At 37.2% G+C, this 18,560-nt stretch overlaps 3 protein-coding genes across 4 annotated transcripts; 1 reads left to right on the plus strand and 2 right to left on the minus strand.

The window, feature by feature from the left end:
- Positions 1-163: 163 nt before the first annotated feature.
- Positions 164-1,819, minus strand: LOC124409932. The gene is made up of 5 exons (XM_046887903.1): positions 1,662-1,819; positions 1,360-1,555; positions 1,171-1,208; positions 883-959; positions 164-722 (listed from the first exon to the last, which is right to left on the minus strand). The coding sequence occupies exons 1-5, from the start codon at positions 1,714-1,716 to the stop codon at positions 561-563; spliced, it is 528 nt and encodes a 175-aa protein (XP_046743859.1). The 5' UTR covers positions 1,717-1,819; the 3' UTR covers positions 164-560.
- A 1,473-nt stretch (positions 1,820-3,292) lies between these two features.
- On the minus strand, positions 3,293-7,358 carry LOC124409919. Of its 2 annotated transcripts, none has more exons than XM_046887884.1 (4): positions 7,206-7,358; positions 4,605-6,933; positions 4,237-4,438; positions 3,293-4,139 (listed from the first exon to the last, which is right to left on the minus strand). In XM_046887884.1, the coding sequence occupies exons 2-4, from the start codon at positions 6,924-6,926 to the stop codon at positions 3,862-3,864; spliced, it is 2,802 nt and encodes a 933-aa protein (XP_046743840.1). In that variant the 5' UTR covers positions 6,927-6,933; positions 7,206-7,358; the 3' UTR covers positions 3,293-3,861. The 2 variants fall into 2 exon arrangements, with proteins under 2 accessions (XP_046743840.1, XP_046743839.1); XM_046887883.1 differs by having other exon boundaries at positions 7,293-7,341.
- A 6,864-nt stretch (positions 7,359-14,222) lies between these two features.
- On the plus strand, positions 14,223-18,484 carry LOC124409924 (lysosome membrane protein 2-like). Its single transcript, XM_046887892.1, has 4 exons — positions 14,223-15,198; positions 15,943-16,217; positions 16,407-16,665; positions 17,818-18,484. The coding sequence occupies exons 1-4, from the start codon at positions 14,518-14,520 to the stop codon at positions 18,142-18,144; spliced, it is 1,542 nt and encodes a 513-aa protein (XP_046743848.1). The 5' UTR covers positions 14,223-14,517; the 3' UTR covers positions 18,145-18,484.
- The last annotated feature ends 76 nt before the right edge of the window (positions 18,485-18,560 follow it).

The raw sequence follows: 18,560 nt of genomic DNA on the forward strand, positions 1-18,560 counted from the left end.
TATGTGTAATAATAGCATAATATATTATATAAAAAATTTATCGCTTGTTAAAAATTCAAATGTGGGGCTTTTAATTTTATATTTTTCAACTACGCTGTTGATAATAACACGAAAAATACTGTTTTAACGCTAAAAAATTTAGTGAATAAATAAATTGCAAGAATTATTTTTGTTACATAGCATGTATCTATTTAGTAATTGAATTCACACGTTATGTAAATTGTTAATACACAGTTATCCCCAAAATACAATCCCTCTTGTATTCAAAAGTATTGTGTTATTTTTGTTCACAATGACAGTATTACAGTAAGGCTGCCAAACATTCTCTCCTTCCTCTCAATGACCGAGTATCCGAAATCACAAAATAAATAATTGAAGTTCTTCAATTAATTATTACTATTGAGTGAAGATAAATCATCTGACACACATACTTTGATTTCTTTGCGTTAAATGTAACAGAAAGTGTGTTAAAAATTCCGGTATCAGGAATAAAGTTCTCAATAGAAAGTTAGCTTCGGAATTTATTCATCTTTGGATTCATTCTGATGTATTTTTATAAATTAAATGCTTGATCCGATCTGTGCTTTCCAATGAGGAGGGGCTAGCTCATCTAGTCTGCGGTCCAAAAAGTTAACGCAGCTGCCTAATTGAGATGCTGCATCCTCTATCGCAGCGATTCTCAGAGCCTCTAATTCTGGTAATTCATTTTCCACCAAAATCATCTGTGGGAAGTGAATGTATCAGCGACTATTTTTCAATAAAAAAAATCACTGAAGTAGATAGCAATTGTATAAGCACTCTATGAAAGTACTTTTGAAACAACAAATTTCGCTTTGTTTAACTGATTCTAAAAGTTTAAGTGAACACAACCGATGTACGTACTCTTTTCTCAAGATTGTTCAGCTTCAGTGATAGAGCTTCTACGTACCCAGGTGGAATACTTCGTTCTTTGGGTAGGCCTGTGGACATTGAAACTGATAATAAAACTATTTCGTTAACGACCGTTTTTCCATTTTCATTCATATTCATGAACAAACTTTGACTCTCGTATCATTATTTGAAATTCTTATGAAAACCTGATTTGCAGAATTTAAATAAAAGTTCTTCGTAAAATGTGAATTAAAAGAAAAATCATTATGCATATTATCAGTAAATCCAGTTAAAACTTACAGTATTGATGAATGCGAACAACGTCCACAATGAATGGCCTGAATGTAGAAGAAACAAGAAAATCTACATTAGTACTACTATCTAAATTGACAAGGAAAATTATTGGTACAAAACGTGGTGGGTAAGAATGGAAAGTAATGCTTATCAATAGCAGCAAAAAGTATTGTGTCGAAGATAATGGATACATACTTGTCCTTTGAGGAGCCATCGAGCAAAGTGGAAACTGGTATTAGATTATTGTCATGTCTTCTGACTTTCAATACTCTATTTCCATCATCTTCAATGCCAACCAAACAGAATAGGGCAAGCCTGAGATCGTCGAATGTTAATTCTGGCTCCAAAGTAACTTGCTGCAAAATAGTTTGTACTTTGTCATTTTCTCCTTCTAAAACATAGCAATAAATCACGGTAGATAATAATATGCACGCATTACGTAGTCACTCGCTGTCAAATGCAATTTGTCAACCATAATACATTCAAAGCTAACCTACCGAGTAGATCGTATCTGCGAATTTGAACCCATACCCTTATTTTGCTCATTCCCATATTTTTTCAAATCTTTACCAAGTTTAACCAGCTGCTTTATTTCTATCACTCAGAAGCCACTAGGCACGATTAATCACCTGCGACGTTCCACCGCTTTGTAGTGTTTGTTCTCAGACGTTGGTCATATATCGAATTTTGCGCAAGCGCCCAATCAGATGCCGAAATACATTTCCGTAAGTATAATGGGCTGCCTACACTTAGGTGCTCCTATATCAGGGGTACGATATAAAAATGTACAAATCCTTTTTTATAAATATTTTTTCCTTCCTTCGTTTTTGAAGTTTAATTACATTTTTTTATATACATATTAGGAAGACAAGACATTAATCCGGTAACTAAATATTGGTGTATATAATATACATTTATTTGTACAGAATTACATCCTAAAATATTATAAACTCGAGAGGAAACTACGTATTTTGTTAATTCAATTTAAATTCTTTTCCACCGAAATTTCGACTGTACATACAATCAACTTTCGTGCTTGTCTATGGCGTATTAAAAAGAATTATACACTAAACCAGCGCTTAATAAATATGTGTATGTGGATTAACATGTTACATTTATGTGTCTAATTGCAAAAGTAAGCAAGGTTTACTGTAATGATTTAAATTAAACTACGCGTTAATTTCACTTGCCGAATGAAAATTGTACATTAGACAGTATGAAAAAATTATTTTTCAGAGGATAAGATTGAGGTGATTCTTACATTGACAGAATTTTTTAAGATAAAAATAACTAAATTGAACGTCAAATAACCCAAAACTTCATACTCTGTACGAATAATTCATGTAGCCTTCAATAAATAAAATAACAGAAAAGTGTCTCCATTAGGTCATAATATTTTGGTTTTTTGCATGAAACCTAACTCAGGTACGTTATAGCTTGGAATATAATTGAATACGTGAGTTGGAATATTGACCCTGATTACGTAGAATTGTAAAACTGTACATCAGAATTCTTACTGCGATCTAATATGCGTGAAACGCTTTTTCACTATATGTGAAATGAAATAAAAAATATCTTAACTTATACTTACGAATTAATTTCACATCCACTGTACACATGATTATAAAATGAAGACTGAAAATCGTTAAAGATTGGTGTACCTTGGACAGTATACAAGCGGAGATTTAAACCAAGTTTCAGAGGTTGATTTCGCATATTCTAGTTTAATAAACAATCTGACTGTCGACTAGGCAGATAAATCAAGACGAATTTCAATCGTTGTTGAACTGATAAATAATTCAATAATAATATTACCAGTAAGACGGTTTACCAAGTCAGAAGTACATTGACACTATTTTGATGTATGTCATTATTTTATCCTACTATAGATTGTGGCAATTGTTAGTTTTTTACGTGGCAGAAAGTAAATCCTTTGGCACGTATTACAGACTTTCACGATTCAAAGAAGAATTAAAACTAAGAGTTAAAACTAATATGGCGCGAATAACGGCCGTCATATTTTTTACTTTTCCTATACTTGATTTGTAGATCCGGTTCGAATATGTAGAAATAAAAAAGTTTACTATTATGAGCTAATTATCATACAGTTTCAGTAAGTATTTTTTTAGTAATTTTATCACAGATTACTGATTTTATAGATTCTAGTTTTCAATTACACTCATCCTATGAAGAAATTGCTTGTTGGAAATAACATCACTGGTTTCATCAATGCAGAACTGAAATTTTCAACTAATTTTACTGATAGATTGTGGCATTTGATATCCTGAATACACATTCACATATACCTATAAAGTACTCCGCTTAATATACTTAAATAACGTTAAATATAAATGCAAATGTCTAATAGTTGCCCGATCTACCAAAGTAATCTAAAAAATCGTAGCCTCAAAATAATAGGGTTGCATTACCATAAGATATTCTCAGCAATTAGAACCCTGTTACTCTAAGGTGACGAGATGACCAAAATACATATAAAAAAAAAAATTAATATGTACATCGTATATCTAGTGGTATTCAATAATTTATGGTATAATTATGCCTAGAAGTAGTTGACTGGTCTAAGCATCTGATTTAATCTGACTGATCTGATCTTACATATTACACGATTTTCAATCGTAGCAAATGATACAGTCTTTTTCAGAGTGATGATTTCTAATTTTAAAAGATTGAGTGCTTCTAACTTATTCCTTGATTAAGCTTTTCTGCCAAACTATTATGCTTATTTTCATCTACCAAACCTGCTGGTGATTGCCCAGCAAAATTTGTGATAGTCGTTGAAGCTCTGTTCTCTATCAAATACCATGCTAGTGGAATATTTTGGTGATCTAGAGCATGAAATATTGCTGTACGACCAGATTTAGCATCTCGTAAGTTGATATTCGCTCCGGCGGAAATTAGCTGTTTCACTGCATTTACATTCCCCAACTGTGCACAGTAGTGCAAAGGCGCGAAACCTGAACATAATTGAATAATAAAAAATTTGAAACTAGAGTTTCTACAACTATGGAGTGAAAAAGTCAGCACACAAACTACTGGAAAGATAGAAATTACCTTCAGAGTCCATATTGTCGAGTAAGCTTGGTGAATCCACGTGAATGATCAGCTGAGGTAGAACTGTGGAGGACATTTTGCATGCCGTAATAAGCGCTGACTCGTGAAGTTTCATAGGAAATGCAGGCTTTGCTCCAGCTTTCAGGAGAATCTCGACTATGACTGGTTCTACGTCATGTTCGACTGCAAGTTCCAAACTCGTCTGTAAAATATGAATAACAAAAATTATTGATCAGATAAGTGAACAAAGCCAGTAGATATGATCCTTATTTGTGACACTGGCTCAATCATTATTGCGCCAACATAATATAATTTGTCTCATGGTTAGAAATGCATGTGAAATTAGTAAGACTCGAGTTATAACTCACCTTTCCGCACTCAGTGAGCACATCAACGCTTTCTTTCACAGCTTTGAGAACAATCAGCTGTCTTTGCACTTCCTTGATATTTCCACTCAGAACTGCTTGATGAATTCCCAGCATTCCTTCATTGTCAAAATTTGTCGCCGCTTGAAAATCTTTTTGCAATTGATCAAAAATTTTTAAAAATTTTGTATCAGGGTTTGAAAGTACTTTCTGAATTTGGTGCGCTCTTGGTGTTGGTTCCTCGAGAAAATCTTCACAGAAATCAAAAAGATCATCCGATGTCTTCAAAACTTCAGTCTGTGTATTGATGCATGCATTGTTTGTCCATTCCTGTGCACAATTCAGAAGTAACCTGTTTTCAGATTGTAGTTGCAGAATTCTGTCAGTCATTTGATTTACCTCCAGCCTGTTTAAGGTAGGGAGGTTTTCGTTACACTCTAAGAACATTTGTGGCTCCAAAAGACTAAAAACTGTTGTTTGGGTTTGTGAATCATTAACAGAGACTGTAGGTGGAAGAGGTATATCTCTTTTTAAACCGATTCCACAATCAGCAAGAGCTTTGAAAGCTTTCTCACGTAAAACTTGATCAGGCAATGTACTGAGTGCTTTCTGAATAATATCTAAATCTTGTCGCTTAGGTGATGCAGTACTAGTCACTGAACTGGTACCATTTGGTGCTATGCTCTGATTGCGGGATTCAACATTGAAACTATGATTGAAAGCACGGTCTTGGATAGTTACTGCATTCTCAGTGGCATTTGCATTCGTATCAATTTCCATACTGCTTGTCTCAGCACTGGCTCCATTTGTATCCGCGTCGATCCTTTCATTTATACATGACATATCTACGTCTTTAGGTAAAATAACCATCATATTTTCACCTAAATTTTTACCATTATTTCCATTTTCTTTATCGATGAACCCTGTATTATCTTTATCTGTACACAAGGATCTAGTTTTTATCTGAACAAAGTCTGTATGCTGTGTGAGAACTGCTGAATTCTCAATACTCTCTTTTCCACCATCTGTAAGCGTAACATCATTTGTTGGACTCATGACATGTTGAGTATAATCAATATTTGGTGTATTGGCTTCAGTATTACTTTCCACTGAGTTTTTCATAGCTTCTATGCTGTTTGTCGCAGATTCTCTTTCATTGACTTTACAGCTGTTTTTTTTATTATTTTCTAATGTTCTACTATACGTTTTGACAGGGATCAAAGGTTTCAATTCAGTTTGGAGACTTGTGTGTAATAGGCTTGACACTGGACTCCTACTTTTCCGAGTTACTGTAAGAGGCTTAGAATCAGCTGATCGCCTTACAGCAGTTGTTGGTTTGTCAACACGTTCAACAATCTTTTTGATAATCATATTACTTTGATTAGACCCCTTTGTTTTACATTCACCAAGTCCCGAGATACTCAAAGAAATGTTTGAATTCTCCGTACTTGGCATAATGGATATGGATTGGGTACCATTTTGATCCTTGTGTGATACAGAATTCCGCAGCTCAATAACAGTACTTGATGAAGTTTTTTTCTTGGTATCATTTGGATAAGGATAATTTTCTGCTCGTACCATGACAATTTTTTGCTTGGCAGGAGGCTGACTCAAGTTTTTAACATCTTTATGCATGTTTTTGATGTTGTTTAGACCATTCTGTTTGTCAACATGTATTAAAAAAACTTGTGAACTTGATGATACAGGTGGATGCTTCTGATTATCTGGGTGTCGCAATATCGTTGATGTCTGTTCAGGGTTTGCATTCGTCAGAGACTGTGACAGACTGGTTCCTTGTTTGGGTTTTGTCGAAGGGATGCTTGATATCGAAAAGCACTTAGATGGTTGTTGTACAAAGCTGTACGTGGATGCTGCTTGAGGTGAAACTCGTCCATTGCTCGCAACCTTGGTTTTGTCCATAGGTTTAAGGATCGAAACAGCTGTGGAATTGTTTTCTAGTTTACCAAACATGCTGTGCTTCTTCAACATTATTGTTTTCCCCTTAATCCCATCGCCTTTTTGAGGAAAAAGCTTAACTTCTATTTCTCCAAGATCCCGCCCATCTGGGGATTTAAGCTTAAGTTTTTGAAGCTTAGTACTGAGACTCATCTCCTTGTTTGGCACAAATTTCATGTTATTTGTATATGGCAACATAGACAAGGAACATTTTGCCCCGGGTATACGTTCTCGGGTTGCATTAGACTGTTCTATGTCGGTTGACAATGGTCCGTGGATCTGAATAGAAATATTTTTTTTTCCCAACTGAACCGTCAAGTTTTCATGCGTCCGAGGCCGTTTTGGTGGTGAAGGACTCGTATTATCCATTCGTGCTCTATGGTTTTGATAAGATAAAATAGATTAATATTATCCATCACGTAGGTTAGAAAACTAATTATTACATACTGTTAATATTGTCACTTTCTATTCTATGTGAAAGACAATATGCGTTTTGTGCCAGTCAAGCCTTCTAATACAAAACGCAATTGAAAGTTAACCTATGACTTGCGTCTATTGACTCAATGATTTTTTGAACATGAAACAAGAATGTTAATGGATAAATACGTGCATTTGATCAACGTAAAATTACACAGGTTTGTAACATACGCCTTCAATAATCGAAACACATGTAGCTGGCTACTCGTCGATCAAGCGTAAGCACTTAAAAAAAGAACCAATAATTGCAGGAATCACCGTTTTGCAGATAGAAACATAACACTATAGAAGACGGGAGATCCCTGAAGTTTCAAACAGCATGCGAGCGCTACGTTAGCAAATGGTTGTCACGTGCAACTAGAATTATTACGCACAAACACGAGACATTAAAAAAAAAAACTTTTTTCTACAGAACTCCAAAGTCACGTAGTCACAGAGTACAATATTACAGCGAAATTTCCTTAAATGGGTAACGCTTACTCTATCACAATTATGATATTAAGGTCAGCCTGGTCAAACCAAGATGCATGCGGGGAAAAACTCGGAAACGACGTTCCAGGTGCAGCGCCTAGGTATCATCGTGCATGAACTATGCACGATCCACTCGAAAGTTGTTGCCCACACCGCCGCCAGCTGACTCCCTTCGACGAGATTCTTGTCCAGTTCGGCCAAGAATGTAGGCGATGGAACTGCATTTTAAAACTCTCCTCGTATAGCCATGCTCAGAAAAATAGTCCTAAAAAATTGACAACCTATCAAAATGTGGTAAGGCTTTATTTATGTGCCTCATTCTAACTTCTCGATCAATCTTAATGGAGAGTTTATGGCTACCATACCGTTCCGGAAGTTTCCAGTCTGCTAGCGCAGTTTTCATGAACACGACAAGAAGTTTTCCGGCATTCCACGGCGTGACAGTCGCTTAGACCATACCGACCATACAATATGGTCCAAATAGGGAGTTCCGTTATATAGTGAAGTACATAGAATGAGCGCCAGAGTTCGCTTCCGCAGGCCCGCATACAGGTTTCTGTTTCTACAATTCTGCGCAAAATACAAAACTACATATATTTGACGTTCACTGCATTTGAAGGGCTTAGCAATGTGTAGCTAATTACGGTATGATTATAATTTTTTTAATTTTATATTTCAACAGTTTGTTTATTCGGTTTAGACCACAGAGCTTCTACACATATCAGTGGTAAGCCCGCATGTGTGCATTTTTGCGTAAGCAGTGGTGTCAAAGCTCAACGGCTTCAGTCAATCGGCGAGAATCGAAACTAACATAGGTATAATGATCTGTTGAGCATTGTTTGAATCGTTTGAATGTTGTATTTCACAGATGTAGTCAGTGTCTCTGGTTCCGCAACGAGGCCAATAGCGTGCCAATAGCAAATTACGATCTCCGGACGGCACTACTGGATTGGGCTAATTGCAGGGCAAGAGGAGCAACTTCGAGTTACGACAGCATACGGCAGCTTATATGATCATTTTCGACTTCTTACTCACTGGACATAACGGTTTCGGCAAACTTTGTTCGCAAATTGTCCGAACCGAAGCTGTCCAGACTAATTACTTATAGAAGTAATTACGTACTTATACTCGTTTCTCCAGTCAACGGTATACGAAATATTGTAAGGATTCTCAAATGCATATTGATATGATCAAAAAAATATTTAAAAATTTTACTTTTAATTTCAAAATGATCAGTATCCGCGCGCTGTGAAAAAGTTATAAATTTACTGACAATGAGTGGGCAATGTATTGAAAGGGAAAATCATTTTTGTATTGCTACATAACACTGCATATTTTGGTGATAAAAAATACACCCCTCAAAGCTATACTATAATTAAACTGCTTACTTTACCGCAATCGAATAGTTTAATGTATCAGATTACACTTGTTCATTTTTTCACTATGATTTCACGGACTATTCACTTTATTACATTACGCAAACCGTCTTGCGAGAAATCAATTCATGTGTGAATAATTAAGGAATAGATAAGAAGTATTTTGTAACCTAGAAGCATACTGTCCCTACCAAAAATATTGATATGTCGAGTCATATAATGTTTTGAAAGAATTTAGCGTCTAATTTATCACATGATTTATCATGTGAATTCGCCAAAATGTATAAGAAACCACATGATAATTCCCAAAAGCAGGAATCATCAGATATATTTGATCAAAATTTATATACTTCAGTAGTTCATCGGATGATTGTTGATGTACATATAGTACATCGGATGATTTGGCTTTTGTAATTTATTATATATTTTATCGAATTTACATAACCAATCATGTAATAAATTCCATGCGAAATTCGTTCAAAACATCATATGATTTGACACACCAATATTTTTAGTAGGGGTATTATTGGGATAAAAGCGCCCTACAGGTAGCACATCGATCTTTTTTCGCCAACACAATTTTGAAACTCGCATAAATCGATCCGAGATACTCAACAGTAATGGAATGTTTCATCTCAGATTTTACTTTTTTTCCTTATTGTGTGGGTTCTGCCTGCAATAATCACGCCGTGTGATTTGTTATTATCACACTCAATAACTTTCTCGGGGTCATTGATTCGACTCAGTTATTTGGCAATAAGATAATGACATATCTCAGCTGTATCTTTGATTCTTTTTTTTCGTGTAGCTTTAATTTTAAAAAGAAATATATTTGCGAAGCATATGTACAGTATGATTTATACTATATATAAATTTTCTTTAAAAAAATATTCTTTGATTGACTTAAAGATTCTACAGTACGAATTAATCTCGTCTGTTGTGCCGTATTATGTTTATTGTATCGAGCATAAAATAGTATTAAATCCATTTGAGATCTGTCATCTCATCGGTTGAGTTGAATGTTGAAACTGGATATGCTAATAGCAGAAATAAAAAGCAAAACAGTATGAAGTTACGGAGCATGAGATTATAATAAATTTTCCAGACGAACCTCATGTAAGGTCAAGGTAATGGTTTTTCTTTTCACCTCATGTGGGATAAGACTGGAAGTTTTAAAGATGCTTTATTCGTGGGACCGTTTTTTAGTTCCCGTTCAACTTATTCTTTCACATAGTTTTATTGTGAATCAGGAACATTGATCATCTAACGAACAGTTGAAAAAGTCATCTCAAAGTAATTGTATTCATATAATCAGATGCATAGATAGAATTATCCTAAACTGAACCGTTATTTCAAAAAATTTGCTACATTTGTAATTTGACTCGATGGCCTTTCTGAAGCAGGGCAATATCCCAATCCTTCGAACGCGCAGGCAGTATTCCGTTGCTGTTTCCTAGCATTTAAAATCAGAGCGAGAAATAGAGATAGAATTAATCGACAACCTGTAGGGCAACGTATAGACACTAGGCTGCCGCCCGTACATAACGGGGAGTATAACCATCGCAGATCGCGAGACAATTCATAAACAATAATCAGGCGATTCGACGTCAGCCAGTCTTGATTGACTTGTTGTTGGAAGATGACGTTTTCCAGCGTGAAAAAGTATTCATGTGTCTTACGGCAATAGATGAGTTTTTATAGAATTCTCAATGTCGAGTAAGATTAATATGCATATATTACGCAAGACGTTTTATGAGCTGTGGAATCGCCCAAATACCGTGATTATTTAATCGGTCTCTGAATGATATAATGGAATTACCTCGAATCCACTTAATCAACCAATTAATTATATCCCGCCCAATTAAATTTATCGTGCTCGAATTATTAACTTAATTCAGTAATTACTGTAATTAAAACACGTTTGAAATTTAAGCATCGCAATTGTACCTGAACTATAACTGGATTGTTCAATTAACAAATTGATTTATAACTTTGTTTATATTGGAATTAAATTAAGTCCGAAATGTATGATAATTGCTGATTGGATACATTTCAACGAAATAAGCTCATTTGCTCATTTCTCACTCAGATTGTATTATATTCAAGTCTAGAAGAATTATCTGCAGTGCACAAAGTTTTTTGTAAAATTGTAGTACATTTAAAACACTAATAAAAAATGCAAATAAAAAGTATTTGGAAATTATGAGTATCTTTTATTCAAGAAATGACGTAACAGAGCGAGTCTCATTTGCGAAAACAAGTCCTACGTTACTTACCGAAAAAAATAGCAACAGTCACGCATAGCAATTATTGTACATACACAGCAAAATTGCTCGGCCTGACGAGATTCGCCGGATGCCGAGCTGTCAGACCCAGCGAAGAGCTGGACGGTATTCAAGTAATTTCCCCTGTCATATATTTTGACATGAAAGAAAAATCCCAAACATTATATAATAGGCAAGAATTAAATTTGATCACTGTATTGCACCTACATTGAATCTACTTAGTTTTGAATTAAACAAAACCGTAACCTTTAGCTTATGCTAATTAGGCGAATAATACGAAAATAAAATACTTTTCGTCGACTTGCCCACATGTATATGGCAACTCAATACACTCATATACCTATGAATGGTATAAGTTAAGAGAAAAAAAACCTTTTTTCCAGTGATAACCTTACGAGCGTGATCATTAAATAAATGTGTGTACCAATTAGCAAAAAATAAAACCGTAAATCGTCCATCACGCTGTTCTACTTATAGCGTCTAGCGCCCGAGTTTTTTGACCGTAATTTGCCTTTTTAATTGTGCACTTTGAGGCTCCCCGACATAAGTTAAGGCCATGCATGTATAATTTTAATAATAATTCGTGTACACGCATCGGTATAATAAAAGGCGTAATCGCAACGGCGTGATAACGCACCACTAAAACGAGAAAGACACGTGCTCGCAACACGATTACGGTTTGTACACACTTAGAGCTATTATTAATGCTGTAAACGAAGTTCATGTAACGACTGCCGAATAAATCAAATGACCCAAAACTGACCGACGGCGCGGATAGATGAATAAAGTTGAGAGACGAAAAATCAGGCGATACGACACGTCTTTTTTCTTGCGCAATGTGATGAAAGTATATGTAACAAGTCCAGCATCGCAGTATCGCACCAGCAGATAACAGCATGCTCAATGCATTATCAGTTTACAGTCTTAGGCTTAACCAAGGGTTGCGGCGATACGGATCGGACCAGGGATCGTAAAAAAGATGAAGTGTTTTTTTTGTGAAAGAGGAATTGCTTCGGCCAAATCATATTTCTTACGTAATGCAGATGGAAACCAAAATTAAACTCGTTCACGAAATTCTTTGGGAATTTCCGCGTAAATATCCACGCGGAATTGGCAAACACCAAAATTCTTAAAAGCTATTTCATCCAAGTCTAGCTGGCCATGACTTACAGTAATTATGCTGAAGGAGTTATCGTTTTGTTTTCTTTTTTTTTTTTTAATTGTAGCCAGTAATCCGCGAATTTCAACTAATTATAAGTTAAGACAAATTCTTCAACTTTTCCAATCTGCGGTCTTACAGCTTAAATTTCTGCGGCGTTAAATAGCATTCGGTATAAGAATTCGGTAGAGAAAATTTGAAAATATACTATATTATTAAGAAAAAAACAAAACACTCTCTATGTATCCACAACGCATTTTTTGTATTTGCAATTCCAGAAGTCGTTCTCCTATCAGTATCTTACTTTATTTCAGAAGCAACAAGTATGAACAAAATGGATGAAAAGGAGATGAATTTTACCTAACGATAATAAATTTGTGTCTGTTCCTTTTGATAAGGGAAAGGGGGGGGGGGAGGGGGGAGCAGACTCCGCATGATGCAGTCAAGTTATAATACAGCTTGTAAATATGTACGTACAATTTGTCAGAATATTCCACGTATATACTGGCTTGTACGCTTACGATGCCTGCTAGAAAAACTCGCGAACAACTTATCTGCTCTTCCAGTTAAAAAAAATTCTGGAAACTCCTCACTGTCTCATATTATATTTGTTATCAAATGGTGGCACTCTCACTTACATCGCGTGTTGCTTGTTTGCCTAGAAAGTGTGTTTACCGAGCTGATTCATTGGCCCGAGATAATGATGTTGGCTATTGTAATAGTATGAAAAGTATAGTGCATCGGTACATACTATATATATATACAATTGAGTACAACTATAATCGATCCAAACGAGATATGAAAAATGTCGTGATAGTGCACTTTCTACATATGAATGCACAATTGGATTGTCAATGAATGAAATTACCCGGGATTGCGTATATTGCAAATTTATATTACAGCGTGGTAATCCACGGCTAGGCGAGATAACAGCTCTTGAGTGAGTGTAGTGGCTGGTGCAGCTCATTAAGTAATAACAGAGTGTTTTTATCGATCCATTGTACAAACGATTGACTGCATGCAGTTCAAGAAAACGTTGGTGTTATCACGAGACAAAAGTTTTCTCGTCTGGCTGCGATAGCGCATTCGAGATCCCCGCTCCCGCGTGTAAAGAGGGTAAAACGTAATATCGGAATTCCCTGCAAGTGTGTATGGGTTATACATTATACACAATGCATTAGTATTAGTGCGCCGGTGGCGCTAATGCCAATCATCTAGCGCCACGCAGTCAGAAACGTCTTCTAGATTGCATCAGGTTTTCTATACGATAATGCGAAAAAGCCAACTATAATTATCGCCGGGTTTTCTGATCAAGCGAATGCCGCATCCATAATTCATACCTGAGTCCATCCACGTGGTAATCTGAATTAGTTTCCCTGCCGAAAATGAAACTCTCAAATTTTTTGCAAAATCGAATATTTCATAGCAACAAGAAAATGTCAATAGAGAAAACTAAAAATCTTTCCACCTGCAAAATGGTTTTAGTCTTGATTAAAAAATATTATAAAGATGATTTATTCATTGAGATTTTTGCTAATAATTCTAGCAGTCATGGAGTTTTTATACGAAAACAAGAGAGTGCAACGAGACGTTGAAAAAGCAATACGATAAAGATATTTTTTTTTTATAACACTTGTAAACATCCTTAGCAGAGTGGCGTCAGTCTTCTGACGTGAATGCATTTCCTGGATGTTGGAATAGTTATGGCTGAGAATTGTTTAGGGTGGAAGAATAAAAGACGAAAGAAATGAAAAATAAATATGAACTACAGATAAAAATGTGATGTGAATTTTCCTCGGTAGCGCAATCGTTTCTCATGTCTGCGGAGGTCGTCGAGGTTTTCACCCAAGGGTCATCCTAACGAGGAGGTTATCGCGTCTCAGAAAAAGGGGAGATTTTTGTACGAAGACACAGAGATTTGTACAACAGCGCACGCCGCTGGATACGCAGTCGATTCAGAGGAGTCGATCTGTGCCCAAGTGAGGTAAAAAGTGACATTGTAAGAGAATAATTATTAAAAATAGGCATTCGGAGTAGAACATTAAATAGGCACACAGAGAAAATTGAAATACCAGTTGATCAAACGACAGTCGTAGATTCGAATAAAAATCATTAACAATATAGGACGAAAATATTTTCCTCAGAAGTTTCAATTTGCTTGCGGCAGGTATATTAAATCAAGTGGAATCGACATGAAGGAACAGTTCAAAATAAAGCCCGCGGGGTTTGAAGTTAATAGTAATATAATAAAGAAGAAAAGTCACATGATTTCGAAAATCTGGTTCATATTATTTTTCGCTGGAACAACAATACTAAGCCTTGGTTTGGCGGTTGTTTTTTGGGGCACAAGTACGTTTCAGAACGCGATACTTTCGCAATTGGAACTGAAAAATGGTACGCAGACTTTCGAGTGGTGGGAACGACCCCCAGTACACCCGATGCTGAAGGTGAGAATATTCAATTACACGAACGTGGAAGCGTACAAGACTGGAAACGCGTCTAAACTTCTTGTCGAGGAGGTCGGACCGTACATTTACAAGGAAATAATGACCAGAGTAAACGTCCGTTTCAACGAGAATGGCACCGTGACTTACCAGGAAAATGTAACCCACGAATGGATCGGGGGGCGACCCGATACTGAAATAATCAGGGTTCCGAATCTGCCGCTTATAATGGCCGTTCAAAAAGTGAAAGACATGAACTACTTCACGCAAGTATTTGTCACGGCAGGTCTAAGCATGCTGGAAGCCGAGCCCTTCAAGCTGCTCACCGTGAAGGAATACCTTTGGGGCTACACCGACAACCTGCTCGAGACGGCGCATAATATTCCCATGGCCACCGAGGTAGAGGATAAGGTCGGGATGTTGATGAAGGTGAGTTGACTGGTTCCCGGCAGAGCACTGCAGCTTCACTTAACAGGACCGTTATTCAAGCTTGAAGATGCAACGCGTATCGTTCACTTGATTACCCCCTTGACTGGCAAGGACGTCTATAATATAGACGTCCTCTAAATATTTCATGAATATCTTTGAAATGACTTGACCAATCGTCTTGAAAGTTGTTACTTAGGAGTTTTTTAGGTCGTTAAATTCATATTTGAGGTCAAATTTTCGAAGGTCAAAACGGCCGATCCAATATGGCGGATGAAAAGTTAAAATTTGATCAAATCTGTTCGAAATATGCTACTCAGGGGTTTTCAAGGTCGCTGATTACAAAACTCAAATCAGATTTCGAAAATTCAAGATGGTGGATCGAATGTGGTGGACGAAAACTGTTTCAACTGGATTCGATGAGATTTGAACTACTTGCTCTCTACATTAGATCCACTAACTTGAATTTTTTAAATTTAATTTCAGATTCGTAATCAGCGGCCCTGAAAACCCCTGGGTAGAGTTTTTTGACCGAATTAGATCAAATTTGAACTTCTTGTCCGCCGTATTGGATCAGCCAATTTGAATGTCGAGATTCTTATGTGAAATTCAAATTCAGCGACCCCAAAAACATTAGTATATACAGTTTAATAAAGATAAATTAATATTTTACCGCGGCCAGAAATGGCACGTAAAGTGAGTTTCGCTGTGCCAGTCAAGAGGTTACACAATTATTGTATTTTGCAGAGGGCCGGACTCTCCAAGGATCGTATCACTGTTCATACCGGAAACGGCGACATTGACAAACTCGGTTTGTACGAGGAACTGAACGGCGTCAAGAGTCTAAGAGTCTGGGGTGATGAGGAGTGTGATAAAATTGAAGGTACAGACGGCAGCATGTTTCCCCCGAATATCATTCGGGACCTCGATGCCCCATTAGACATCTACACCCGAGATATATGCCGGAAACTTTCACTCAAGTTCCACAGCACGAATACCTCCTTTGGGATCCCATCTCTAAGGTAAGAATCACCGATTAGGTGTTTTCGTCCCATGTTGCCGATAAACGATAGTGAGTCCCAAACACACGGTTATCAACACCTAGCGTTTGTGGAGTAAGGCATTACCACATTTATCGTGACACGTACGATAAGCGTGGGAGTATATACTCGGCTTTGTTTATTCAAGTATTTTGACCCGATTTGACGCAGGTACAAGCTGGCCGAAGACGTCTTCACGGCATCCAGCACGGAGAACTCCTGCTTCTGCGAGAAGACTGTCCAAGATTCGAAACGGACGATTCAGTCATGTCCACCGGCGGGAGTTTTCAACGTGTCAGCCTGCCAATCCGGCGTGCCATTGTTGATCTCGTTTCCCCATTTTTATCTCGGAGAAAAAATCCTCTTGAAGAATGTCGATGGTCTGAATCCTAATGCCGACCTCCACGAAACTTATCTCGACGTACATCCGGTGAGTGGAATAATTGTCACATCAATGCTTGACTTCATTGCCAATTATTTAAATGAGGTTAGAGATTCTCGGAATCTGAAATTATGGAAAAACAAGTTTAAATATTTGTGAAGCTTGAATCTAATCTTTATTCGCTGATCCGTGAATCGTACGAGTGCTGTCGCAACGAGGCAATAATTTGAACGACCGCTAACGAAGCGTAACAGAACCCAAGACCTGATGTCTAATCTCAATGACTCATGTCATGATTTAGTCTATGTTCAATGCAAATTCATGGTCGCGTACAAATGGTCCAGAATTTTCCCATTCCGTCGCGTTTAGACTGGCTGCTCAAGGAACATAGATTAAATTTATTATTAAATAAATAAATAAAGCTGTTTATTGTCCATCGCGATATTCTGCTGCTAAACATAAAACGATTGTTTACACTGACCGACTTGAGTGTACCGCGAATAACTATTGATCACATCGTCGCGAGTGACGCATAATATAATCGACAAGCCCATTTGATGTGTGGTTGAGAAATATTTATAGGACCCTTGAACGATGCGCGTCGAGTCGGCAAAATCGTGATTCCGACAGCTTCGTATTTTCCGCTCGAGATAAAAAGCAAAGTTAAATACTTATACAAGATTTTCTCTCGAAACAACAACCATGCAATAAATAACACGCGTATGGAATGATCGAGGCGCGCTTCAAATTGACTAATTATTGACATTCGCCGGATCAAGTATTATTACGGCTCTGCAGTTTTATGGAGGAATGTCATGACTCGACGATATCAACCGGAAGCCGTATTGGCAAAGGAATTACTTGTTTTGCAACAATAAAAAAAAAAAAAATCATAATTCCCAACAAGACCCAGATCATGCATTTCAATTTTCGAACGCAAGATGTCAGTTTCTAAAGTCACGCGAGGACTTTTTCTGCCTCTTATTTCATCACCATGCATACGAGACGGATGTTTGATTATAGAAATATTATTACAACGTCGAGAGAGACATTACGATTTGGTATACCGAAAAGGGGAAAACGGAAAGCGCGAGTTCTGTCTTTTGCAACCGCGTGACTTGAGACGTGCCTCGCAAAAACCCTCTCATAATATAAAAATAAATCCATCATGACCCGAAGATTTTGTTCTCCTCTTTACAGCGTATCGGTACACCGATCGGTGGCTGGTCCCGAATGCAACTTAATCTCCAGGTGACCGTAGTCCCGACGGTTCCGGTGCTGGATCTACTGAAAGATGGGATGATCCTGCCGATGTTCTGGTTCGAGATAGGGATCGACTCGATGCCGGAAGTGATTTTGGGCATACTGAAACAGGCCTACTTTACGGCGGACACGGTCGAGACTACATTCAAGTGGGGTAGCTTGTTGTGCACGGTTCTATCGACGTGCGCATTGGCCTTCATGGCGAAGAAGTACAGTTCCTCTATTCAGCTGACGCGCAGTGCTACGTTACAACGACTTACGTAATGCACTAAACGAGTTTGGAGCCGAAAGCATTAGTGGCGAAAATAATAGCCCAGCAGAAAGAGTGATACGGCGAAATGGTTTTAGCTTGGCACTAAAAATTACAACTACCTGTAAATCCTCGTAAGCTTAACGCGATTTTAACGGTCGTTCTGCGCCTAAACTGACCAGATAATCTATACGTTGAAGGGAAGTCGCTCAGGCGGCAGATAACCATAATGTCGTTGAAGGTCGACCCTTGAGCGAATAGTGCTTTTTGTGTCGGATTCATTTCACTGCTCAAGATTTTTTCGAAGCGGTCGCTTTTCCAGAGTGGAAAATTGGACTTCTGCGAATACGTTTGGAGAAAGGGAAAGAAGATTCTGGAACCGATGGGTTTCGGGTGATAAGATAATCGTTGACCAACTGCAGACAACTAA

The sequence above is a fragment of the Diprion similis genome, chromosome 8 (genome assembly GCF_021155765.1).
Source record: "Diprion similis isolate iyDipSimi1 chromosome 8, iyDipSimi1.1, whole genome shotgun sequence".
In the NCBI taxonomy this organism is placed as follows: domain Eukaryota; kingdom Metazoa; phylum Arthropoda; class Insecta; order Hymenoptera; family Diprionidae; genus Diprion; species Diprion similis.